General features: G+C 46.7%; 3 protein-coding genes and 1 long non-coding RNA gene across 9 annotated transcripts in view; 2 read left to right on the forward strand and 2 right to left on the reverse strand.

The window, feature by feature from the left end:
- Positions 1 to 3,867, forward strand: part of LOC135304326 (rho GTPase-activating protein 20-like) — a 29,143-nt gene extending 25,276 nt beyond the window's left edge. For all 3 annotated transcript variants that reach the window (XM_064426605.1, XM_064426606.1, XM_064426607.1), the window contains exon 15: positions 149 to 3,867. In XM_064426605.1, coding sequence (XP_064282675.1) covers positions 149 to 1,878 — 1,730 coding nt within the window. In that variant the 3' untranslated portion in view covers positions 1,879 to 3,867. The remainder of the gene's footprint in view (positions 1 to 148) is intronic.
- A 3,418-nt stretch (positions 3,868 to 7,285) lies between these two features.
- On the reverse strand, positions 7,286 to 16,626 carry LOC135304332 (adrenodoxin, mitochondrial-like). Of its 4 annotated transcripts, none has more exons than XM_064426621.1 (4): positions 16,425 to 16,626; positions 8,452 to 8,576; positions 7,898 to 8,027; positions 7,286 to 7,652 (listed from the first exon to the last, which is right to left on the reverse strand). In XM_064426621.1, the coding sequence occupies exons 1-4, from the start codon at positions 16,484 to 16,486 to the stop codon at positions 7,532 to 7,534; spliced, it is 438 nt and encodes a 145-aa protein (XP_064282691.1). In that variant the 5' UTR covers positions 16,487 to 16,626; the 3' UTR covers positions 7,286 to 7,531. The 4 variants fall into 4 exon arrangements, with proteins under 4 accessions (XP_064282691.1, XP_064282693.1, XP_064282690.1 ...); XM_064426623.1 differs by lacking the exon at positions 16,425 to 16,626 and adding an exon at positions 12,250 to 12,513; XM_064426620.1 differs by lacking the exon at positions 16,425 to 16,626 and adding an exon at positions 10,779 to 10,984.
- LOC135304335 (uncharacterized) lies at positions 7,649 to 11,748 on the forward strand. Its single transcript, XR_010365750.1, has 2 exons — positions 7,649 to 7,842; positions 11,253 to 11,748. It is a non-coding gene; the product is annotated as an uncharacterized LOC135304335 (long non-coding RNA).
- A 577-nt stretch (positions 16,627 to 17,203) lies between the features above and the next one.
- Positions 17,204 to 21,038, reverse strand: part of MSN (moesin) — a 40,285-nt gene continuing 36,450 nt past the window's right edge. Inside the window, exon 13 of the mRNA XM_064426614.1 lies at positions 17,204 to 20,412. Coding sequence (XP_064282684.1) covers positions 20,248 to 20,412 — 165 coding nt within the window. The 3' untranslated portion in view covers positions 17,204 to 20,247. The remainder of the gene's footprint in view (positions 20,413 to 21,038) is intronic.

Consider the following 21,038-nt stretch of genomic DNA (forward strand, 5'->3'; position numbering starts at 1 on the left):
AACTGGTCATCAAGCCAGAATTTTTTTATTATTTCCTGTGAGAATAATGGATTATCTTTGTTTTTCCATGGGCTTAATATAATTTCTTTGTTTTGGTTGTGAGGTACTATATATATGGCAACAAATTAATTTGCATCCTCTGCCCCAGACATAGGCTTGGCTCAGCATGATGATTCCTCTGATGAGCTGGAGTTTTCCACTTGTGATCCAGAAGGGCCGAAGCACCACGTGGAATCTGAAACAGATGCCATTTTTGAAGAACCCAGATGCTTGCTACTTGATGAGGATCAGGAAGACTGGGACTTGTTCAGCGAGATCACAGCCTGCTACCAGAGCAAAGCCCAGACCAACGCCAGTGCAGACAGCTACGAGCTCCTGGAGGAGGATGGCTCCTTCTGCTCCATCGGCTCCATCCGCTCGCTGAGCCCGGCCCGGGACCGCTGCTCCTCGGAGCCCAGCGTCTGCCTCAGCTCCCAGCTGCCCGCACAGAGCCACGAGCCGGTGGCCCGCCAGTCCAGCTGTGATGCCACCATCATGAGCAGCCACACAGACTACATCCACAGGCTCAGGCAGCTGCAGATGGAGAGCCAGAAGCTCATTGATGAAGGCCTAAGCCCTGGGGTTAATAAGGCCAGGCAGAACTCGTGGCAATCACCTCAGACCACCTCCAGGGTGAAGCAGCTCAGCCTTCAGAAGTCTAGCCTGTCCAACAGGTCCAGCTTCTCCAGCCTGTCCTCTACCACCACCTCCCCGTCTGCCTCCTCTCTTAGCTCCTTAGACAGTGCTTTCTCCTACTGCTCAGAGTCATCAGCCATTAGTCCCACAGATGTCTCATCCCTGCCATTCATGTTTGGCACTTCTACCAGGCTTCATGCTGTGTCTCCCACAGCTGCCAAGAGGTCCCAAAAAGAGTGGCACAAATCCTTCACGTCTCCTTTACACCTGTGCAATCTGGACAGTTTTCATGAGGGTGAACCCAAGGCTGGAGAGGCCAGTCATTGCTTTGGAGAGCAGAAAAGTTTTCCATGTGTCAGCAGAGCTGCCATGGGAAGCCCATTCACTGACATTGACTGGGAAGAGGAGGAGAGACAGCTGAGTTGTTCAGGGTGCCCTGGCCCAGGGCCCAGGAGCCAGGATTATACCAAAGAGTTTGAAGAAAGCCCTGAGTACCCAGCTGCCAGCCCATCCAGTGAGACATCCCCACAGGTCAGCCACCAGCAGCACAGGGAGAAGACAGTGAAGAACATAGAAATCAAAGGCACTGATGAGTGCCCTCTGAGCCAGGAAAGCCTGAAGCGCACCAAGATAACTTTTTATGTGGCCCCAAATAAAGAAAGCTCTTGGGGGTCTCAAGTGGGAGAAGAGCAGAGATCCGTGACAACCACCAGCAACAGAGACTCACCCAGCAGCAGCAGTGGGCAGAGCCTGTCCAAGAGCTTGCAGACTGTGAGAGTCCACATCCCCCAGACAGTTTTCTATGGGCAGAACACCCCCCTTGTCCTGCAGTCCTCCAGGCGCTACCACCACGAACCAACGGTCCCATCCCTGCAGGCCAAGCTCAGAGAGAGCCCCAAAAGTGCCTCTGCTCCCGAGGAGCTGGAGAGACAACCAGTGGGAATGGCGCAGGCGCCAACCCAGAGCCAGGGCTCGGACACATTCAGCCACACCATCCGCATCATCCTCCCCGACTCCATCCGGAACACCATCAGGGACTATTTCAAGCACGATGAAAACGAGCCCTGTCCCACAGCACAGGTGGAAGCAGTGGAGAAGGAGCTCCTCCGCAGCAGGGCAGAGTGGCTCAGGAGCCAGCCTCTGGCAGAGGTGGCCGCAGAGGAGCGTGACACAGCGGTGTTTGCAGAAGAGACTTTTGTCTAAGGCAATGGTTGTGGAGGAACTGAATAATTTTTTATGTGTATGTGCAACAGAAAATATTCTGTAATATATGATCAGGGTGTGAAGAATTTAGCAGGCTGCCTGGGGCAACAAGTGTAAAGTGACACTAATGTGTATGTAATACTCATTTTGGTGGGAGGTGGGGGGCTGTTCTTGTGTTTTCTTTATGCCCTTTTCTGATGAAAGAGACTTCATTGGCTGGGTGTGGAATGGAGTGAATACCACCAGACTCTCCCTGTCCTTGAATTAGCTGACCTGTACAGGGCCTGACTCCATTTTTTAATAGCAGGAAAAGAGAAACATTGCTTTATTTTCTCCAGTCAGCTGCTGATGTGGATGGATGACTGGACAACAGGGACAGCTAATGCTTCTTAATAATTAGTTAAAAATCTTTACACTTGCACTAAACCCACCATTATTCACAGTTCATCACAACCATTCATCCAAAGGAAAATTCTTCACCTTCATTCCAGAAATCACTGCTGCTTCACTCTGCTCATCTGCTGTCTGCTCTGGTCTAGCTCACAGCCCTCAACCATTATTGGTTGAGGCTGGGTTCCAAAATCAGCAGCTGGAGCCCAGAGTCCAAAGTCCAGCATTCACTGACAGACAGCATGTGTAACATTTTAAGCCCATGATTGCTTTTTTCTGGAATTAATTACACAGTGATTCTTTCTTCTCATTCCTTCCCCAAAGTTAGCATTTGACAGAGACACAGTTGCCATAAAGGATTTTAGTACTGTCACTGTGACAGGGCTGTGAATGTTCTTCTGTGTCCTCTGGGAGTAGCTCAGTAGCCAGGAGTTTCAGTCCTAGTGAAAGCTGACAATCTTCTGTCAATGCTGATGCCCTTTTCTAGAGGCAGTGTGGATGAGGCAACTGACTAAACTCCTGGTCATGCTGAGAGGGACTTGAGCAGAGCTTGATTTTAGCACGAGGTCAAGGAGTTGTGGAAGTTGTCAGGAATGTTGTTGAGTAGATGCTGAAGCAAAGTCATGTCTTGCCAGAAAGTTCTCAGTCCATAAACTGAAACTGTCCAGGCTTCATCAGCAAGGCTGGCTCAGAGAAACACCCAGTTCCCCCTCAGCAGAGCTTGTGGCCCTGTGCACTCCAGCAGAATTAATTCTGGGGAATTCCAATGTGCTAAGCAGGCTGCTGGTAAGGACCACCAATGATGCAGCCAGTGGAGTCCTGAAGCATCCCTCAAAGCCGTGCTCAGAAGTGCCACAGACGTAATGGGACTTGTTAGAGGGTTGTGACACTGCCAGCTGAGCTCTAAAAAGATGCTGAGAGCACCATATTAGTGTGACAGGTTGTTTTAAGGAAACAGTGGGAAAGGTCTCAAAGGTTGAAAGGTTTGGGATGGTTCATTTGAAAGTTACATGAAACTTTTCTATGGTGGTATCTGTTGGAGAGACAATCCTTTTACTCAGTGAACAGTGAATGGGTGAAGGAAAAGAGAAATACATTAATCCTAATGACTAAAGGTTGTGCTTGTGGAAAAATTATCCCTGCAAGCTGCTGAGTGTCTGCAAATAACCAGAGCAGCATGACAGCTGCCATGGTTCAGTTCTTGCATAGAGGGGAAAGCCACCTCTGTAAAATTATCTGGTGTCAGATTCCTCCACTCATCTGCCAGGTGCCTGTGAGGGTCAGTGACAGGAACCTGGCCCAGCACTCCAAATTCACATCATCAAATGCTAGGGCAAGGGAACCAGGGGGAAGCCCAGAGCCCACTTTCCAAGGTGTATACAGTTTGTTTTGTTAGATGAAGGGTGTTTACCTCTCAGATGTGGCACTCTCTGTCCCAGATCACCTTTGTGGCCCTTGTATAATGAAAGGTGTATATAATCATAACACAACTCCGCCACCAACATAATTTTCCTCACACGTGAACAGCAATAAGGCATCCACAGTCTTTTTTTCCAGAGCTACAGTTGTAACTGTTTTAATAAAAGACACACAAGTTGTCATTGTGGTGCTGTCACCTTTTGTTCCCTTGCTCCCCTCTCCCCCGTGTCAGGGTGGTGCCATTTGCACTGAGCTGCTGTGAAACACACTCACCTCCCAGCCCAGCTCTGCCAGGCTGGCCACACTGGCAAGATGTCTTCTGCCAGCACAGCAGTCTAGGCATCACTCCTGTCTTTTCAAGAAGGTGAAACAGCACTAAATATTATAAGAAAAGTCTGCCTATTCTTGGAAGAGAGATGATTCTGTATCCTAAACATACTAACAGATGTAAGCTCAGTGGCTGGGCTCAGGTCAAACAAAGGGGACCTGAACCAAACGCAGAGTAAGAACTCATAATTCGCATCACCTAAAAAGATCACAAGCAACTTAGAAAGAGATTATTTTAGAGAAACACTGGGTAAGGCTGGGAAAAACATACAATTTTCCTTGCTTCATCTTAGGCTGCCTAATGTGGGCACAATTCCCTGGGTAGCTGCTCTAACCTAGCTCTGTATTATAGCAGTTTTCTTTATTTTAAACAAAACAAAATCCTGCAAAAGGTAACACAAACCAGAGTTCTGGGCTTGGAAATTCACAGCCCTCCTTTTCCATGAGCCAGACAATAATGCAACGCAGAGACCAATCTTGAAAATGTTCCACAAGCACCCAGCTTGCTCGTAACAAGAAATAACAAACACACAGACACTTGGTTGGCTTTCTGCCCCAGAAAGGCCACACTTTCCCTTAATGTATAGCCCTGAGATGCAAACAGATTTCCCTTCTTTCTCTGCCCCTTTTCAGATCATTTAGACCATGCTGGCCTGTCACATACTGAAACCCCTACCCACTGCCCCACCAGATGCAAGTTCTTGGGAAGTTGTGTTCCATGGTCACCATCCAGGAAGTGAGGAGCCTTCAGGTCCTGCTCCCAATTTAGACCAAGGCCAAACAAATCCAGCTCATCTGCCTTGAAGAGAAATGACTCATGCAGTTCAGCCTCACCTTATTTCTGTTCAGGATATATGATTTCTTTCCTTATCCTGCAGGCTGACAGAAACATGACAGATGTTCCTGAGGCTGCTGTAGTTTACTTTAAACTTTCCAATTCTATTTCTGATGTTTCAACTGCCAGGAAAGCCAGTCTTCCAAGACATACTCTCCCTCATCCTTTGTAGCAGCTCCTTTGTGCAGAGGCCTCTCTGTTATCCCATGGCACCTTTGAGGGACAGACAGCCCCACCAGAGCAGCACGGGTTACTCTGAGTCCCTGCATTTCCACGCTAACAGCTTGTCCTAGAAACTCTTTCTTCAGAGGTCAGCCACACTCTGAAGAGGAACACAGCAGTCATTCAACCCTTCCCAGGCAGAAGCTGCTCCCTCTGCTGCCATCCTGCTAGGAAGTGTGCAGAGAGCTGACCTTTTCCAGCAGCAGCCTGGGCTCCAGCTTCAAGCTCACAACAAGGTGGGGACTGAGGACTGGGACTGCAAAGCTCCAGATCACCTTGGCTTTGCAAGTGGCAGAATCAGGAGAGGGAGAGACTTGAAGTGCTACTGAAGGTGATGGCTTAACTGCTTTCATCTAATCCATATTTGTTCTCTTTCCTTTTTTTACAGTAAACCTGCGACAAGCTGGAGGAGAAGAGGTTTGGGAGAAACAGTCACAGCCTGGAAGACTTTTGTGATGTATGACAAAGCAAAGGGCTATCCTGTCACATGCCAACCACAAACCTGTAGCCTTAGTACATTCCCACATCCATGGTCCCCAAACAGGGCCGGGACCCTGCAGAAACCCACCCTGCTGCCATCACCTCTTACAGCACATGGTTCTGTCCCATGCCAAAAATCCTTCCCGCAGGTTCCCTTCTGCTAAGGATAAATTCTGACATGCATAAGCATTTGTACCCATTTTTGCATGAAGGATCAGAGAGGAAGCCAAAGCCCACTGAGAGGATTCACAGAGTGTCACTCATCACCCGTGCCCACGGGGCCAGCAGGCCACGCCGGGCACGGCAGGGCTGGCGTCCGCAGCAGGAAGGCATGGAGGGGCACAGAGACCATTAGACAACAATTGTGGCACGCCAAGACAGGCCCGGGCACCGGTCAGGGCGAGAGGAAGGAGGAGGGACGGGCACAGCGGCACAGCCACCGCGGGCTCGGCCTCCTCCTCTTCATCATCATCATCTTCCTCCCCATCATCATCATCTTCCTCTTCATCATCATCATCTTCCTCTTCATCATCATCATCTTCCTCCTCATCCTCCTCACAGCCGCCGCCCCGCGCGCCCCCTGGCGGCAGAGCGCCGCCACAGCAGCCCCGCGGCCTAGGCCCCGAGGTCGCGCTGACATTCCGAAAATCACAGAACCGTAAAATCACAGAACCGTAAAATCACAGAACCGTAAAATCACTGAACCGTAAAATCACAGAATATCCTGAGCTGGAAGGGACCCTTCAGGATCATCGAGTCCGACTCCAGGCCCTGTGCAGGACGTGCCAAGAATGCCGTAATGTGCCGAGGTGTATTGTCCACACGATTCTTAGCTCAGGCTGGGTGCTGCTGCCCTGGGGAGTCTGTTCCTGCGCCCAGCCACTCCTTCTCCTGAGATCCAGCCTAAACCTCCCCTGACTCAGCTTTGTGCCATTTTCTCGAGTCCTGTCACTGGTCACGAGACTGAAGAGATTGGTACCTGCCCCTCTGCTTGCCCTTGTGAGGATGTTGAAGACCACAGTGAGGTCTGACCTCGGTCTCCTCCAGGCTGAAAAAAGCAAATTACCTCAGCCACTCCTCATAAGGCTTCCCCCCAGACCTTTCATCACCCTCATGGTCCTGCCGTGGATCGTCTCTAACAGAATAATGTCTGTTTATATTCAGTGTCCTATTCCAGGTGAGGCCCCCCCAGCACTGAGCACAGCAGGACAATCACCTCCTTTGATCAGCTGGCAGTGCCGCACCTAATGCAGCCAACCAAATTTCCATCCATCTCCTATTCCAGCCAGGCTCATGCTGCCACAACAGTGCATCTTGTAGGTCTAAAAGGCTCACTGTTAGAATTTTATTTGAAGTGTGGGGTAGTACAGCAATGAGAAAATTTAATATTTTTGAGAAAGTGGCTGCTCACAGCACAGAGAAATTCAGGGACGCAAAACATCTCAAGATGATAGAAGTGATTCCTGCTTACAGGAACTGTCAGCACACAAATGTCCTCAGTACGCTCTTGCTGACCAAACTCAAGTTACCTACATCACCAAGCCCATCAGTACACTGACTTGCAAAGAGCAATCTCTTCTTAAGCTTCCCAAATTGGAAAAGTCTGCTCCACTTTTAAAGAGCCAGGCCTTGCAAAATTCTCAGCAGTTACTCAGAATAGCAGAATTCTTAAATTTCAAAGGAGAAAGCAAGTCACTTACAGCAGAGATATTTACTGACAACCACCCAGGGAAATATAAAGCCATAGACTTTAATCCAGTTGCATTCAGCAGAGCATTTAAGCACTTAAAATACATACCAAAGACCCTATTAAGCATGCTGCCTTGTTCAAATAAAAGATTTGCCAAACACGCCTTTTGTACTGAATCAGACCTTTATGGCCTACTGCGAGCCAGCCACAAAAAGCAACAGTGTCAACCAAGAGCTAAGTACCCTGCCACGCCTAAATGAGGGTGTAAGCTGTGCAGCAGACGTTTCCAGTCACTGTTTGCTTTGCTTTCCAACCTCCAGCTGCTTCCTCATGTCCGACACATCCATGGGGACCCTCACTGTCACACCATCCATCGACTTCTTAACGCACACCTGGCAGCCAAGGCGCGATCTGAGAAGAAAACATGAAGTGAGGCTCCTCTGTTCCCAAAGTTAAGGGAGAAATCCCCCACCCACACCGGGATGTCTGGGTCAGGATGGGTTTTCATTAAAGCTCCTCTTAAAGATCTGCTGTGCCTCAAGAGAAACAGCTCTCAAGGCACAGCTATGACACAGAACAAGCTCCATCCCCTTGGAAAGAGGTGAGAATCTGCCTCAGAGGCTTGAGGATCTGCTGTGATCAGCAGGGAGGCTTACGTGTCAGTGAGTCCATATGCCAAGTCCAGCATGTCTAGCTCTTCATCTGAGATGGCATCAAGCTTTTGGAAGGTGTCCTTGTCAAAGATGAGGTGACAGGTAGAGCAGGCTAATGTCCCTTCACAGGCACCTGGTGGAGAAGCAAGGGAAGGACAGCAAATCAGGAAAAATAAGGGGGTGAGAGAGACCATCTTTAGCAACAGTGTGAGAAAAGGCCCTTTAACAGATCTGGAGCATGTCAAAAGAGATGCTAGGAAACACAACAGATGGATGCAGTTTCCAGCCTGCCTCTTCTCTGGGAGAATCACCATCACTTTCCAAATTTTTACATCAGCTCCATGCAGCCAAAAGCACTGACAGAGGCTGCTGGAATGGCAGTGTGACAGTGTGAGGTTACATTGCCATCTCAGCATGGTGAGCCACCCAGCAAGCAGCTGGTGAGGAAGGGAAGCTTGTTTGTGGTCTTGGCAGAACACAGTGGCATATGTACCGTTGCACTATTCCTAAGTACCCACTGGCCCTAACAGCACAAGCACATATCCTGCTGCACCTACCAAATCCATCGATGGCCAAGTTGTGATTGACTACCACTTCCAGCAAACTCTGCCCTTCTTTGGCTGTGGTCGTTAGCCGCTCTCCATCTCGATTTATAAAATGCACTGTCACCTGATCCTCAGAGCTGTAAGACAAATTTGCAAAAATCAGGAGTTCACCCTTTTCTGCACATACACAATTAAGGTCTTTTGGTTGAGTGCTAGAGACATGGCACTTAGAGGGAGGGAAATGTGCACACAAACACTTTCTGAAAGGACTATGCCATGCACATAAGAAAAAATTCAAATTATCAGTTCTCAGTGGCAGGCAAATCTGAATTACCCCAAAATATTTCCCACTTTATCAAACAGCTCACAAAATGTCTATCTGTGCACAAACAAGTGCAGGTGCTCTTCACATGCTGCCCCTGCTTGGGCTGGCTGGCAGAGGGAGCATGTGTAGGCAGGCAGAGCATTTGCAAGTCCCAGGCCTGGGCTCTTAATCCCAGGTAGAGGGATGCAATTACAAGCAAAGTCTCAGGATCAGATACTAATCCAGCAAGAAGGGCTGTTGTCGTTCATGTTTTGCTTCCTCTTCCCTTCCCAAGGGGATACTTGATGATTGTTCCTTTTCTGCTGCTTTTTCTTCCATGAAGTGCCCACGCCTTTCCTTAACTCCATCACAGGGAACCTTCTTGTGGTGAGACATGCCCAGCCCCAGCTTTTACAGAGCTGCTGGGCTGAGTAACTTCCTCTGAGCTGATGTGATCCACGCTCAGGAAAATCTGCTAGTTATTTTGACAGCCTGCAAGATTTAATCTGGCCAAGAGTTAGGAACATGGCCATCAGCTTCTCATAATGATAACTTGCAGAAAGGCTATCTACAAATGAATAGGAAACAGCATCCAGTTCATCTCCTCCTGAGCAGGCTCTCACACCAATCTGGAGAAGGATCCTACCCTGACAGCAGTGTTCAGGATTTCTCACCAAGACAAGTATATCCTGAGACTGTTATATTTGCTAGAGGAAGCACATGAGCAAACACTGGTTTTTTTCTTAGTATACATACCAAATGCTCACTTAGATATAGAAGATCCCAGTTACCCAAAGGTCCCAGCTCCTATGCTGAAAAAAGGCAGCACTCTGGAAGTGGTTGGGCCTTTTGTCCTGTAACTCTGAGTGTGGCTCTACCCAAGGGCCCATCATCCCAAAGCCCAGGGCATTCTCCAGCGGCAGAAGCTTCTCTTTCATCAGGTTGACAACATACACCAGATTCCTTCATAAAGACACCTGCAGATATTTCTAAATATGCAATTTAAAGACTAGCCCTCAAATGTCAAAACAAAACAATCCTCATTTTTGATGGATCAGAGTTATTCCATTTTTATGGCAAATAGCCATGTTTCTAGGCAATGTTTGGTTTATCTTTATGGGTGAAATAATTTGTTACACAATAGAAATGGTAAAGTGATAGAATGCCACTTAGTGCTTCAACTGAATTGATTTTTCAGCTGGATAATGGTCAGAGGTTTGGAAAGATCTTACCAGGATGTGATAAACTCAACACTGCAAATTCAGTGTATGGCAACTGATTATTTCCTTTTAAAAAATGAAATCTCAAACCCTTTGTGACACAGGAAAGTGGTGAAGGAGGTTTCAAGAAAGCAGATCTTCCCCCTGTCAATGTTTTCCCTAAAAGATACATTCCAAGGCCATACAAACCAGCAAGATGCCTACAAGTACTGCCAGAGATAATTTCATAAGCAATAAACCAATTAGAAAGAAATCCCATTGATAATGAGTCTTCATAAATCCCACCAAGCAGGGTTATCACTATGACTTTTCTCTAAGGTCAGATAGCAAAATAGTTTATTGTATTTTCTGTGATGGTGGGATCCCTCTCTCAGTGCCTAGCAGATTACAGTCTGACCCAGATCATACTAGTCTAGCAAATCCACAAATTACATTTATTTTACCTTCTCTTCCTGAACTGTCTCTGAAGCAGAGAGAGGAAAGGCTGGCAGGGAGTCTGCAGTAGTTCCTGCTGGGGAAATGGGCCAAAGGACTCTTGTGCCTCTCTGTCACCTTCACCACCTGGTTGCCAGCCACCAGCTGTGGAGGCAGGGCTAACACCTCTGACAGGTCCCCAAGCTCCAGGGATGGGAAGCAGCATCTCTCAGGCTGCCCCCACCTTCCTCCCCATCAGCACCTGCTCAGCCAGGGTGGTGGTCCTGTCCCCCACCTCCCACAGGCCGTGGCTTTGCTGGCCTCTCTCCTCTTCCTGCCACGGGGCAAGGCAGAGGTGCCTGCCCATCCCTTTGGATGCAGCAAGGCAGCGTTTGACCCACCTGGGCTCCCCAGGGACGTCCTGGAGTGTGGAGCTGAAGCCTCTCTCTGCCCACCAGCTGGCTGGGCTGTGCTGCCCAGTCACACCACAGAGGAGCACGAGGTGGGTTCTGCTGGTGCTCAGTCGGCTCCGCATGAGCCCCAAGAGGCCCTGAGCCATCCTGCTGCTGGGCCCTGCTCCCTGTCCCCTGAGCTGGCCTCTGATGCAAGGACAGCTCGGTTAGGGACTTATACATACAGCTGGGGAGGATGGGGGGAAGGAAAAAAAAAAATAACATAGTAGGACAGCCTCCCTGGGGGTGGAGGGAGGGAGGAGGGAGGGGAAGCAGGAAGGAAGGATGGACAAAGGGATTGTGCTTGGATCTTGCTGCAGTCCAGCCCAGCAGGGCATGGGAATTGGTGGAAGCACAGGAACATGTGAAACATCACCTCCACATGCCAGTTTCTGAGCAATGCTCACTTTGTTCTCTTTACAGACTTCCCTTTTAGGAGCCAGAACTAAATCAAATTTCAGGAGAAATATTAATTGTGATGTATAATCATACAAGAAGTTGCAAGTTGAGTGCTGGAAGAGCAGAGAGTCAGGAGTGCTGATGACTGCTGCCTCGAGGAGAGGGGCACACAGTTCCTACAGCAATGGAGTGAAAGCAAGACACATGAATTCTGCTCTTGACGAGATGGCATCCAGCCACGTCATTGCCTTACCTAATACACCAGGCTCCCATCTCTAAAATGTGAATATTCACTTACTTCACATGATGGTGGTGAGAAGCAGCCACACTTAGCTGCTCATTTGCTAAACTCTCTGCTGAAAAGTACCATAAAGGAGCAGATAACTATCATTCATTTCATGCTAACTGATAATCCACACTACTAAGCTATGAAGCCTTGCAGAAGAGAACTCTTAACTTATTCCCAGAAATACGGTCACTGGTTTAGTCTACCCTCCTCTATTCATATTCTCAATATGAATTTGAGGGCCAAAAATACAACAGCAAAGACAGTTTCAGTTCCTGGTTTCTGTGGACCTAGGGAACAGCTCTCACCTCTAGAGCATAAATGGTTCCTCCCACCAAATTTACAGCTCACTATTTAGTAGGATGTCTGTTTAATCAAGTTTTTTTAATGCAATAACATATTGGTAGCCAGTATAAGCAAAAAAATATGTTGATACTGGACTCTCTAAGCAATTTGTAAGGGGAAAAACCACGGCATAAGATAGAAAATGTCTGCCTCAACACAGACACACACAGCATTGGATTCACAGTTCTGAAGATGACCAGAAAGTTTTGGCTTTTTGCCCCAAAATGAAAATTTTCCACCCAAAGCTTTCAGGTTGGAAGGGTTGGAAAGAGATGGTTAGGCTTTCTGAGAAAAATATCAAAGACATTAAAGAATGCAAGTATTTTCCATAGGCCAGGAGGGAAATGTATTCTTCAGTTCAAAGGCAAGTGTTCAAGCATTCAAACATACCTCTCAGACAGCTCCAGTGGAGACAAATTCATGGGCAATGCATAAAGAATTTAAACAAAAAAAAATTCTCAGGTCAACTTTTCCAGGTGGTTTTTTCTCTCCTACAAGCTACTCCAAATGCTTCAGACTTCAAAGCCAAATTCTTTATCTCCTCTCACCCCCAGACTTAAAACTACTCTGTGCAGCTTCTGCAGCTGAGAGACTCTGGCCAGTTCTGCCTTTGCTTTTCAGGCACTACAGAGATGCAGCAGACAGCCCAGTTCTGTCTCTCAGCCATTTCCATGGAAAGAAAGCAAGGCTGGCCATGAGAGCACAAGGAGAGGGGCCACAGCACATACAAACCACAAAACATCTTATCTCTCCAGCAAACCTTGAGCTGAGAGAGATACATTAGATATATGCACAGCAGTTTCCACAGCAAGGACATTTGTGTGTTTGCCTGGCACTGACTCCTCTCCCTGCCAGGAACTCAGAGCACAGCAAGTGACAGGTCAATGTCACCTGATGGAAGAGAGGCCAGTGCAGAGGGGGAATCAGGGAGACTTTGAGGGGCAGCAAAGGGGATGACTGCTCCCTGGTGAAAGCAAATTCTGCTAGGGCAGGAAAGAATCAGGCCCTTACAGTCTGTTTTAAGATCTTTGAAATACTGAGAATGTTCTTCTGCCCTATCTCCTTTCTAGAGTAAGTCATTGTTCATTTAGCCAAGGGCACAAAAATAGAAAGCTTTGCAAATAACCACCCTTCCCACAAAAAAAAAAAAAAAAAAAAAAAAGCAATAAAAAACCCAAACCAAACAACCAACTAAACCAACGAAGAAAAAATATCATTGCTTTTGGAAAGAAAAAAAAAAAAAAAACACTCCAAATTTTGTTTCACAGGTCAGCACATATTTTATAATAAGGCCAGACAGAGCAGAAGAGAACCCTTAGCTCTGTTTCAAGCATGGTTGCCCCCACCCCCTGGTTTCTTGCCAGCAGGCCACACTCTGTCAGTGCAGTGGCACACCAGTCATGTGTTGGCACATGCTGGTAAGGAAGTGGTTTTCTAGCTTGAAATACATTGTCCAATATCTTCTGTAGCACACACCAATGTGCTCCTCCCTCCCCCCGGTCTAGGCACTCTCATGCAAATACCCAAAACACCTGTGAGCTGCCTCAACTCCACCTCAGCCCCAACTTCTGCACAAGGCAGTGAACACTGAAATCAGCACTGCCTAACCCAGCCAGAAGCTACACAACACCTTTGCAGCCCTCCACAGCAAGAAGCATACCTGGATTTTTGAGATACCAAACCCAGCTGCTCTGACCAGGGTCAGAGTTTCCTGCCAGCAGGCAGAGCTGCCCTGGCTCAGTCACTGCCCGTGTTGTTCAGGTGTAGAGAGAGGCAAGCTCGTGCTGGTCCCATGGGAGAAATCTCAGGGACTGTGGTCAGAGCTGCAGGCACACAGACCCAGGAATAATGAACATTTCCAGAAGGCAGCCTTCATTAATTGGAAAAGCCAGAGCAGCTTACCCCTCCCCTCCTACCAAGCCCACTGCCTCACAAATACTCCTGTAGGGAAGCAGATATGGGCTGCTTGCTGACACAGAACTAAAGCACTGAACAAAACTAAAATTCACCTTTCCCATTGTCATTTTAAAAACCCATTAAGCACCTTTCCTGTTCCAGAGCAAGTTGCTAATAAAAGCAAACAGAACAACTTGTACTGGTTTGACTTTTTGCAAGCCCACAAGCCCAGACAGAGTGCTTCTGCTGCCTCACAAGAGATGCACTGAGCACAGATCTGGGACAAAGTGCACAACCAAGTGAGCTCAAGTCACAGATACTGCCTCAGAGGCTGGGGCTTGGGGAGAATATAAATGTGCCTCAATTTCGACATCTCTCAAACAAGGCTGTTTGTCCCTTCTAACCTTCCCTATATGTTCAGCAACCTCCTGAGAATGACACAAACAAAAGTAGCAAGATCCATATTCTCACCACTGGAAGCAGGAGGGCAGAGATGCAATCAGAGATGGGCTGGCACTGCAACAGAAAGCACAATGAGTTCACAACAGAGCTTCTGGACAGCAGCCACGTCTGACAATGCAGCTGCTGCCTGGCTGGGTGAAGGCCACTAAGAAGTCACAGTGCCCCAGCCAAGACCTTCACTTGCACATGCTTCTCCTTCAAGCATCCAGTCAAGGATGCTTCAAAGATGGATAGGAGTGCAATACTGCTGCATGTGGGGTGTAGACAGCCTTCACCATAACCTCCCTGCTCAAGGGTAGCTTCTTTCACACCCCCTTCAGTCAAACTTGACTCCAGACCAACCACAGCCTGGATTTAGTTAAAGGATGATGCACAGCCACAGGCTATAGCAAACATGGAGGCTTGTAATTTTTAAATTAGCTCTGCTCACCAGAAATATGTGTATTAACACTGGCTCTAAGCAAGTACATTCTGACCAGAACCTGAAGATACAGTCCCTTCCACAAGCATCCAGTATTACTTTTTGCAGCTTCAGCACTACTTTTTCCCTAATATCTCCTCATTCTTTCTTCCACTTTTCACTATACCACTCATCCTGACACCTGTCCTGAAAATCTCCATCTTGGAATTGCTACTAATGTTTCCAGTCCCATCACCTGGAGCTAGATACTCATTTAGGCATTGTTCAGACACCGGGACCTGCTCCCTTGCCTACAAACTGCACTTAGAACTGCAAACCTCCAAGACAAAACCAGCCTCAGCCTCACATTTCATACATTGAGGCCCTGACCTTTTTTTACAGAATGCTTTGGGTTGGAAGGGATAAAGATCATCTTGTTCCAATCCCCTGACCACGGGCAAAGATGCCACCCATCAGGCCAGATTCCTCAGGGCCTCATCCAACCTGGCCTTGAACATTTCCAGGGATGGGGCATTTTTCTTACAGAAGTAATTTCTCTGCAAGGGAGACATTAACATCACATGTGGCCTCAGTTTGCATATGGGTATGCAGCAGTTATGGGTTGACATCAGTGACAGAGGAATTCTGTTCTCTGCCAGTTGTCACATGCTCTGAGATTATATGCCCTGCTATAAGACATTTAAATTTTACAGCCAAGATTGAGTTATGTACAGCTGCCAAGCTGGCAGGGAAGAGAGCAGTCATGCTGATGGTGCAGGGCAAACAAGCCATGCCTTGGGTGATCTCTGCTTTCTCATTGCAGTCTGTCTTTGTAGGTGCTCTGGCAGCTGCCATACGAGTGCCTACAATGATCATACCTTACCCTGTACATTACCAAGCTTAGGATGCTGGAAAAATGCTTGTGCTTCCCTCCAAAGACATTATCCTGAGCAAGAAATTAATAAGCTGTTCATCTACCTAGAGAAATCCCTACAGGGCTTGTCTGCATCAAAACAAATCAGAATTTGGAGACCATGTCCTTGCAATCCCTGCTTTAGAAAGAGCAAAGAGAAGGAGGAAGCAATCACTCTTATTTTCTGCAGTTACTTTGTCCTGCTTGGAGTCAGTGCATCTCAGGCCAAATACATGAGTCTACCACACAGTCTGAACTCAATGAATATTTTACTCTATAGAGTTATTTTAACTTTAGAGTTCTTAAAAAATTGCACTGCTTAATAAAGTAACATTGCAGAACCTGCCATAAAACAGTGTTTCTAGTCCCCCAGCCTTCTGAGAGCCTTTTATGCTCTAGTCTGCCCCTGTCCCACAGACAAAAGCATCTGGGCCCCAAACATAGGTAGATATAGCCTAAACTGGATCTGAAACTTCCCAGACAGACTAGCAAATCCAACAGAAGCTGTCTGCAAAAATTAGAGGTTAAATGCAAATTTGTGATCCTAAACTACAGAATGCCTTACAACAAACTAGAAGAATAGGGTGGTGTGGATTTTTTTTAACATGGTCCTGTACAGAAGTAGGCTTCAGCCTTTAATGCTTTACCCTTCCATTTCTTCAAAGACAAACTGAATATAGATAAACCTACATGGAGGATTACTAAGCCTCAAGCCTCTAAGGTAATGTCCATGGAGAAGCAAGGGCACTAGAAACAGCAAGAACAGGATCAACTTTCCAGACCAGTGCAACCTTGAACTGAATGCTGCTGTAGCATTAAAGGAGGCATGCAATTCCTCCAGTGCTCAGGCTTTTTGAATCCTGGCAGGAAGGAACCAAAAAAAAAAAGACTCACCTGTAGAAACTGAATCCAAGCCATGCCTGGTGGGGATTGCAGAAGCCTCCATTGCTCCACATTTCATGTTTTGCTTATAGAAAAGTCCAGGTCTCTTCCCCAGCACCAGATTTCTGAGCACTAACACGTTCCAATGAAATCTCCATCTTATTCTGCAGTGCAGCAATGATTAGGCAGAGGTTCTGTGAGGCCCCTCTTCACAACCACCAAGAAAGCAGCTGCAAATAAAAATCACAGAGTTCATTAGCAGAAGGGTGGCACAGCCACTCCTCCATTGCTGGAACCCATCCCGAGACACTGGGAAACAGGCAGAGACAGCCACAGCAAGGCAGCTGTGAAGCAAATTGTGCCCAAATGCCCAGAAGAGGCTGATGGCAGCACAGACTTGGCAGGGTGTCCATGCAGGCAGCAGCACCAAGGCCCAGGCAGCCTCCCCAGGCTCCCCTGGATGCACTCAGGCCAGGGCTGGGCACAGCAGGAGCTCACCCACAGCAGCTCCATCCCCTCCCTCTGGCCAGTCCATTTGCAAGTTAACATTTGTACTCAGAGCCTCCACAAAGAAGTGTCAATTCCAGTCCTGGCTCCAGCTGGACAGCTGGGGAGGGGAAAGGGCTGTGACTGAAGCTGTTCCCTTTCAGAGTGCAAGAAAGATCTCCTTATTTGTGAGAAAACTCCCAGGCTGACCTCTGGGCACCACAAGGCAGATCTGCACCACCAGCTGCAGGACACAGCACTGCACTTAAAGCAAACCTATAACTAACCAGCCAGACACAATCTGCTGAATTTCTCTGAACTTTATTGGCACTTCAGGAAGAACAAGGTATGGATTTAACAACTCCTCTGAACAAGAAAAACATATCTTAATCAAGGTTCTCTCTGCAGATAAGCACATGGACCCATTAATTACTCCACAACCTTAAGTAATTGATGTTTTATTATAATCCAGTAAAACGACTGGTCAAAAACCTTCAACATAATTTACAGCAACAAAAAAATAAAACAAGAAAAAATAAGCCAGGCAACATGTGATAAAGTACTTCCCTTCCCCCCACCCCCAAGAGGAGTAGTTATCCAATTAAACTGGAACATGAAGAGGAAGAACAACTCACTGTATTCTAACAAATAAAAAATGTGTCTACAAATCTCACCATAATACTGAAAGCTTCTTACATTAGTTTTCTTGCAAAATATCATCTTTATAATACAGTATACATTTCCAAGGGAAGGAGGACCATAAACATACCCTCCATCCCTTGACTAATATTTTCTAATTGTGCATAGCTAGAAATATTGAAATCAAATATCATTAGATACCACTGGAATATAATACTGGTTAAAAAGAAGGCAGGGCTGAAACAACTACAAAGAGTTAGGTGGACTCACTGGCACAAGCCGTTCTATTCCTTTATTGGACCATGTGGAATTAGAACGTTTAAAAAAACCATATAAACAGAAGTCATGCCAACATCATAATACATGAGAGCTCAGCAGTGTTGTGTGACCCATCAAAGCAGAAAATTACTGGTTTATTATTTGAACACTTATTCCAGGCACCATACATCAGCTTGTTAGGAAATTATTAAAATATTAGATAGGATTTTTCTCCCCTCAAATGCATCAATAGTTGCCATGGACAGAGCAGAAGTGCTGAGAACCAGCTTTAAAGCACCAAAACAGAAGTTTAAAGGTTGTCTGTTCCCCAGTAACGAGACTTGCACAGAGCCAAAGCCAATCACCTTCAGTACAGAAATATGCAAATACATTCTGACAAATTTAACTCCAATCTTTCATTTGTGACTTTCATGGTACTGAGGCATATTTTTTTTGGCCAGCAAAAAGCTTGCCATGTGCCCCCCCAAAAGCACTCTGTGTCCAGGGGAGAGAAGGGGGCTCCCACATGACACACCTGGAGGTTTAAGAGCATAGGTTGGCATGTTGCTTCTAACAGAGGTTGGCTGGCATTTGTATGAATCTCCACACAGACTTGCATTGCTTTCAAAAAATAAAGTAACACAGAACTGGTGAGGTTTCCAGCCACCCAAGGAATTCTTGGGGAAATACTGCAGTTTGTTAACACTATCATGAACATTTCTTTTTTGGCACAGTCTCCCTTTGCCCTTTTTCATGCAGCAGGGAGCTGAAAATGCTCCAGTTTTCAGATGTTTTTCTTCTATCACCATTACCAGTAACATCATACAAAAGGAGAATCAACAGAACTGAGCAGGTCACAAAATTGAATTATGCTAGGCAAGAAAATAAATCCCAGGCTAACCTAATGACTTCCTACAGGGACAGGCTAATCCAAGGAGGGCAAAACAAAGAAGGACCTCAATTTAGGTGGAACCCATTTTTAAGATGACTCTCCTGAAGGTTAACAGTTCCTTTTATGAGGGATCAAGGCAACATCCAATTCAACCCTGAGCATACATGGCTATTTCCTCCACAGAAATGGCAGGGAGGACTCTGGGTAGCTACAGCATGGGCAGCTTGGATGACAGGAGGTGATGGTTATTACAAAAACTGGCACAAGCAGCTCTCAGGACCAGTCTCACAACCACTTGTATCCCATTTCTAAGAGAAAGCCTTCTGTTCTCAAAGCTACAAAAGGCCAAGCATCCTTCTGGGGAAGGAAAAGCACTTGAGCCAGGGATGTGGCAGAGTGCTAGTGAGGATTAAGAAAGCAATTGGACAAGTATCTCAGGATCCTCTCCCCTCAAATGCTGCTTGAAGCCAGGAAGACAGATGCAGTCTTGTACATAACCCAGATATGAGAGCAGTTTTTGGTCCCCAGCTGCTGATCACTTTTTATGATTGCATCTAGTTTAAACTAAAGGAATCTGAGCTACAGTAGATCTATACACAGTCATAAGGCACCAACAACTATGTGCTAAAAAGGCCTCTTATGGAAAAACCTGAAATCTTGTTCACGTAACTAGAAAAGTATCTGTTCAGCAAGGGAAAATACAGCTACAATAATTTTTAGTCTTTTACATTTCTGCCTCCCACTTTAGGTTTTCATTGGCAAAACCAAAAAGGAAGGCATTGTACTTTAGCTATCTCTGCCTCACTGGTTACATTGAAGTCAGACAAATGATAGTGAACAAAGCCATTGACCAGAGACAAAACCTCTGGACAGCAGGGAATCTGAGGCTTCAAACCACACTGTATCAGTGGAAATATTCCAAAGGCCTCCTCATGATTAGGAAATTCAAAGCTCCATCATTAAACAACAAAATGTAACACCAGCAGGAACACCACAGAATCTGTTTGGTCTGCTTATTTTTGTAGGACAAAAGCTTTGGTCTTTTAGAGAGAAAGTCCATATTTTACCTTCAATTCTTCTTCCTAAGCTCCAATCTCCCCTTTTAGCTACATGATTCAGACTCTGGGTTAAGTCAGAAATTCAGACCCTGGCTACTAAGCTTAATCCTGAAGCTTGCACAGGTTAGTAGGAAGGCAGAGTGTCAGACTGCCAGCTCTTGACTATTTAATGCAGTACAAGTATCTGCTGGTCTCCCCACACAACGGGAGAAGACAGCAACACAGCCACCTCAATGGGCAAACCCAACACACTAAGACTTTACCCCAAGCCAAACAACTTCAGATTTGCCCTTATACACATTTGCTTCCCCAAGCCACCCCAGGCAGACATTATTACTATTTCTTCTTCTGTCACGTAACTCCAGCATTTGCCCAAAACTTGATAAATAAGACCATGGTCACTCTTCTGTAGTGGTTCCAGCATAGCACGATTATGAGTGATGACGGGAGAGGATGGGGAGAGGGGAGAAGAGAGTGCAGGGCAGCAGGTGCAGGGCAGGGTTTACATGGACTCGAACTCGTCAATGCGCTGCTTGGTGTTCCCCTGCCGGATCTGGCGCAGGGTCTTGTACTTGTCTCGGCCCAAGCGCATGTTCTCAGCATGGATCATGTCGTTGGCTGTCTTCTTGGTTTCATCCCGAGCGTTTGCCAGCTCCGAGGAAAGAGCCTTTGGAGGAGGAGAAACAGCAGCAGGTTAGTACATGCCAGAGACTCAAAGCTGGGCAAGATTTCCTGCTGATCCTCCTAAGGATCCGGTATCTATAGAGACAGGAAACAGGCAAGCCCCAGTGTATTCTTCTGGGCAACCTACTCTAGCTGACCTTGCTTCAGCAAGGAAGTGGGATCAGATGATCTCATGGAGGCCTCTCCAGCCTAAACAGATCTATGATTTTGTGGAAGTTGTTAATATTTATTTCTAACATTTGAAGGTATAAAACATCAGGCAATCTGGCACCTATTTATCTTCATCTAGCACAGTTGAGAAAGATTGTCTCAACGTCTGTATTTTAAAAGAATGGCCATATGGAGGGATCTCTGAAGGCATGAGGAGCATCTTGCAGAATGTGAGGAATTACTAGCTTTCCACCAGAAAAGGAACTTGCTGCAGGAGATAAATACACCTCTAGCCCTCTGTGTGTAACTACCACAGTACAAGGCAGAATGAGCAAAGCCTGGTGCAAGTCAGACAGCACAACTAAATGCTTGGAATTGAACACCAGAACATTGGAGTTCCTCACAAGAAGATGCTGCAGTAGTGCTGTCTCTGTGCTGAGCCCCAGTGGGTTCTCCAGG

The sequence above is a fragment of the Passer domesticus genome, chromosome 7 (genome assembly GCF_036417665.1).
Source record: "Passer domesticus isolate bPasDom1 chromosome 7, bPasDom1.hap1, whole genome shotgun sequence".
Lineage (NCBI taxonomy): Eukaryota > Metazoa > Chordata > Aves > Passeriformes > Passeridae > Passer > Passer domesticus.

Bases quoted from the DNA above. Each gene is read 5' to 3' on its own strand.
- LOC135304332 (XM_064426619.1), bottom strand. From the start codon at position 10,603: ATGCTGCTTCCCATCCCTGGAGCTTGGGGACCTGTCAGAGGTGTTAGC. The intron at 8,028-8,451 runs GTAGGTGCAGCA...CTTCTCCACCAG, and splicing joins CTTGGCCATCGATGGATTTG to GTGCCTGTGAAGGGACATTA. The intron at 7,653-7,897 runs GTAAGCCTCCCT...TTTTCTTCTCAG, and splicing joins GCATATGGACTCACTGACAC to ATCGCGCCTTGGCTGCCAGG.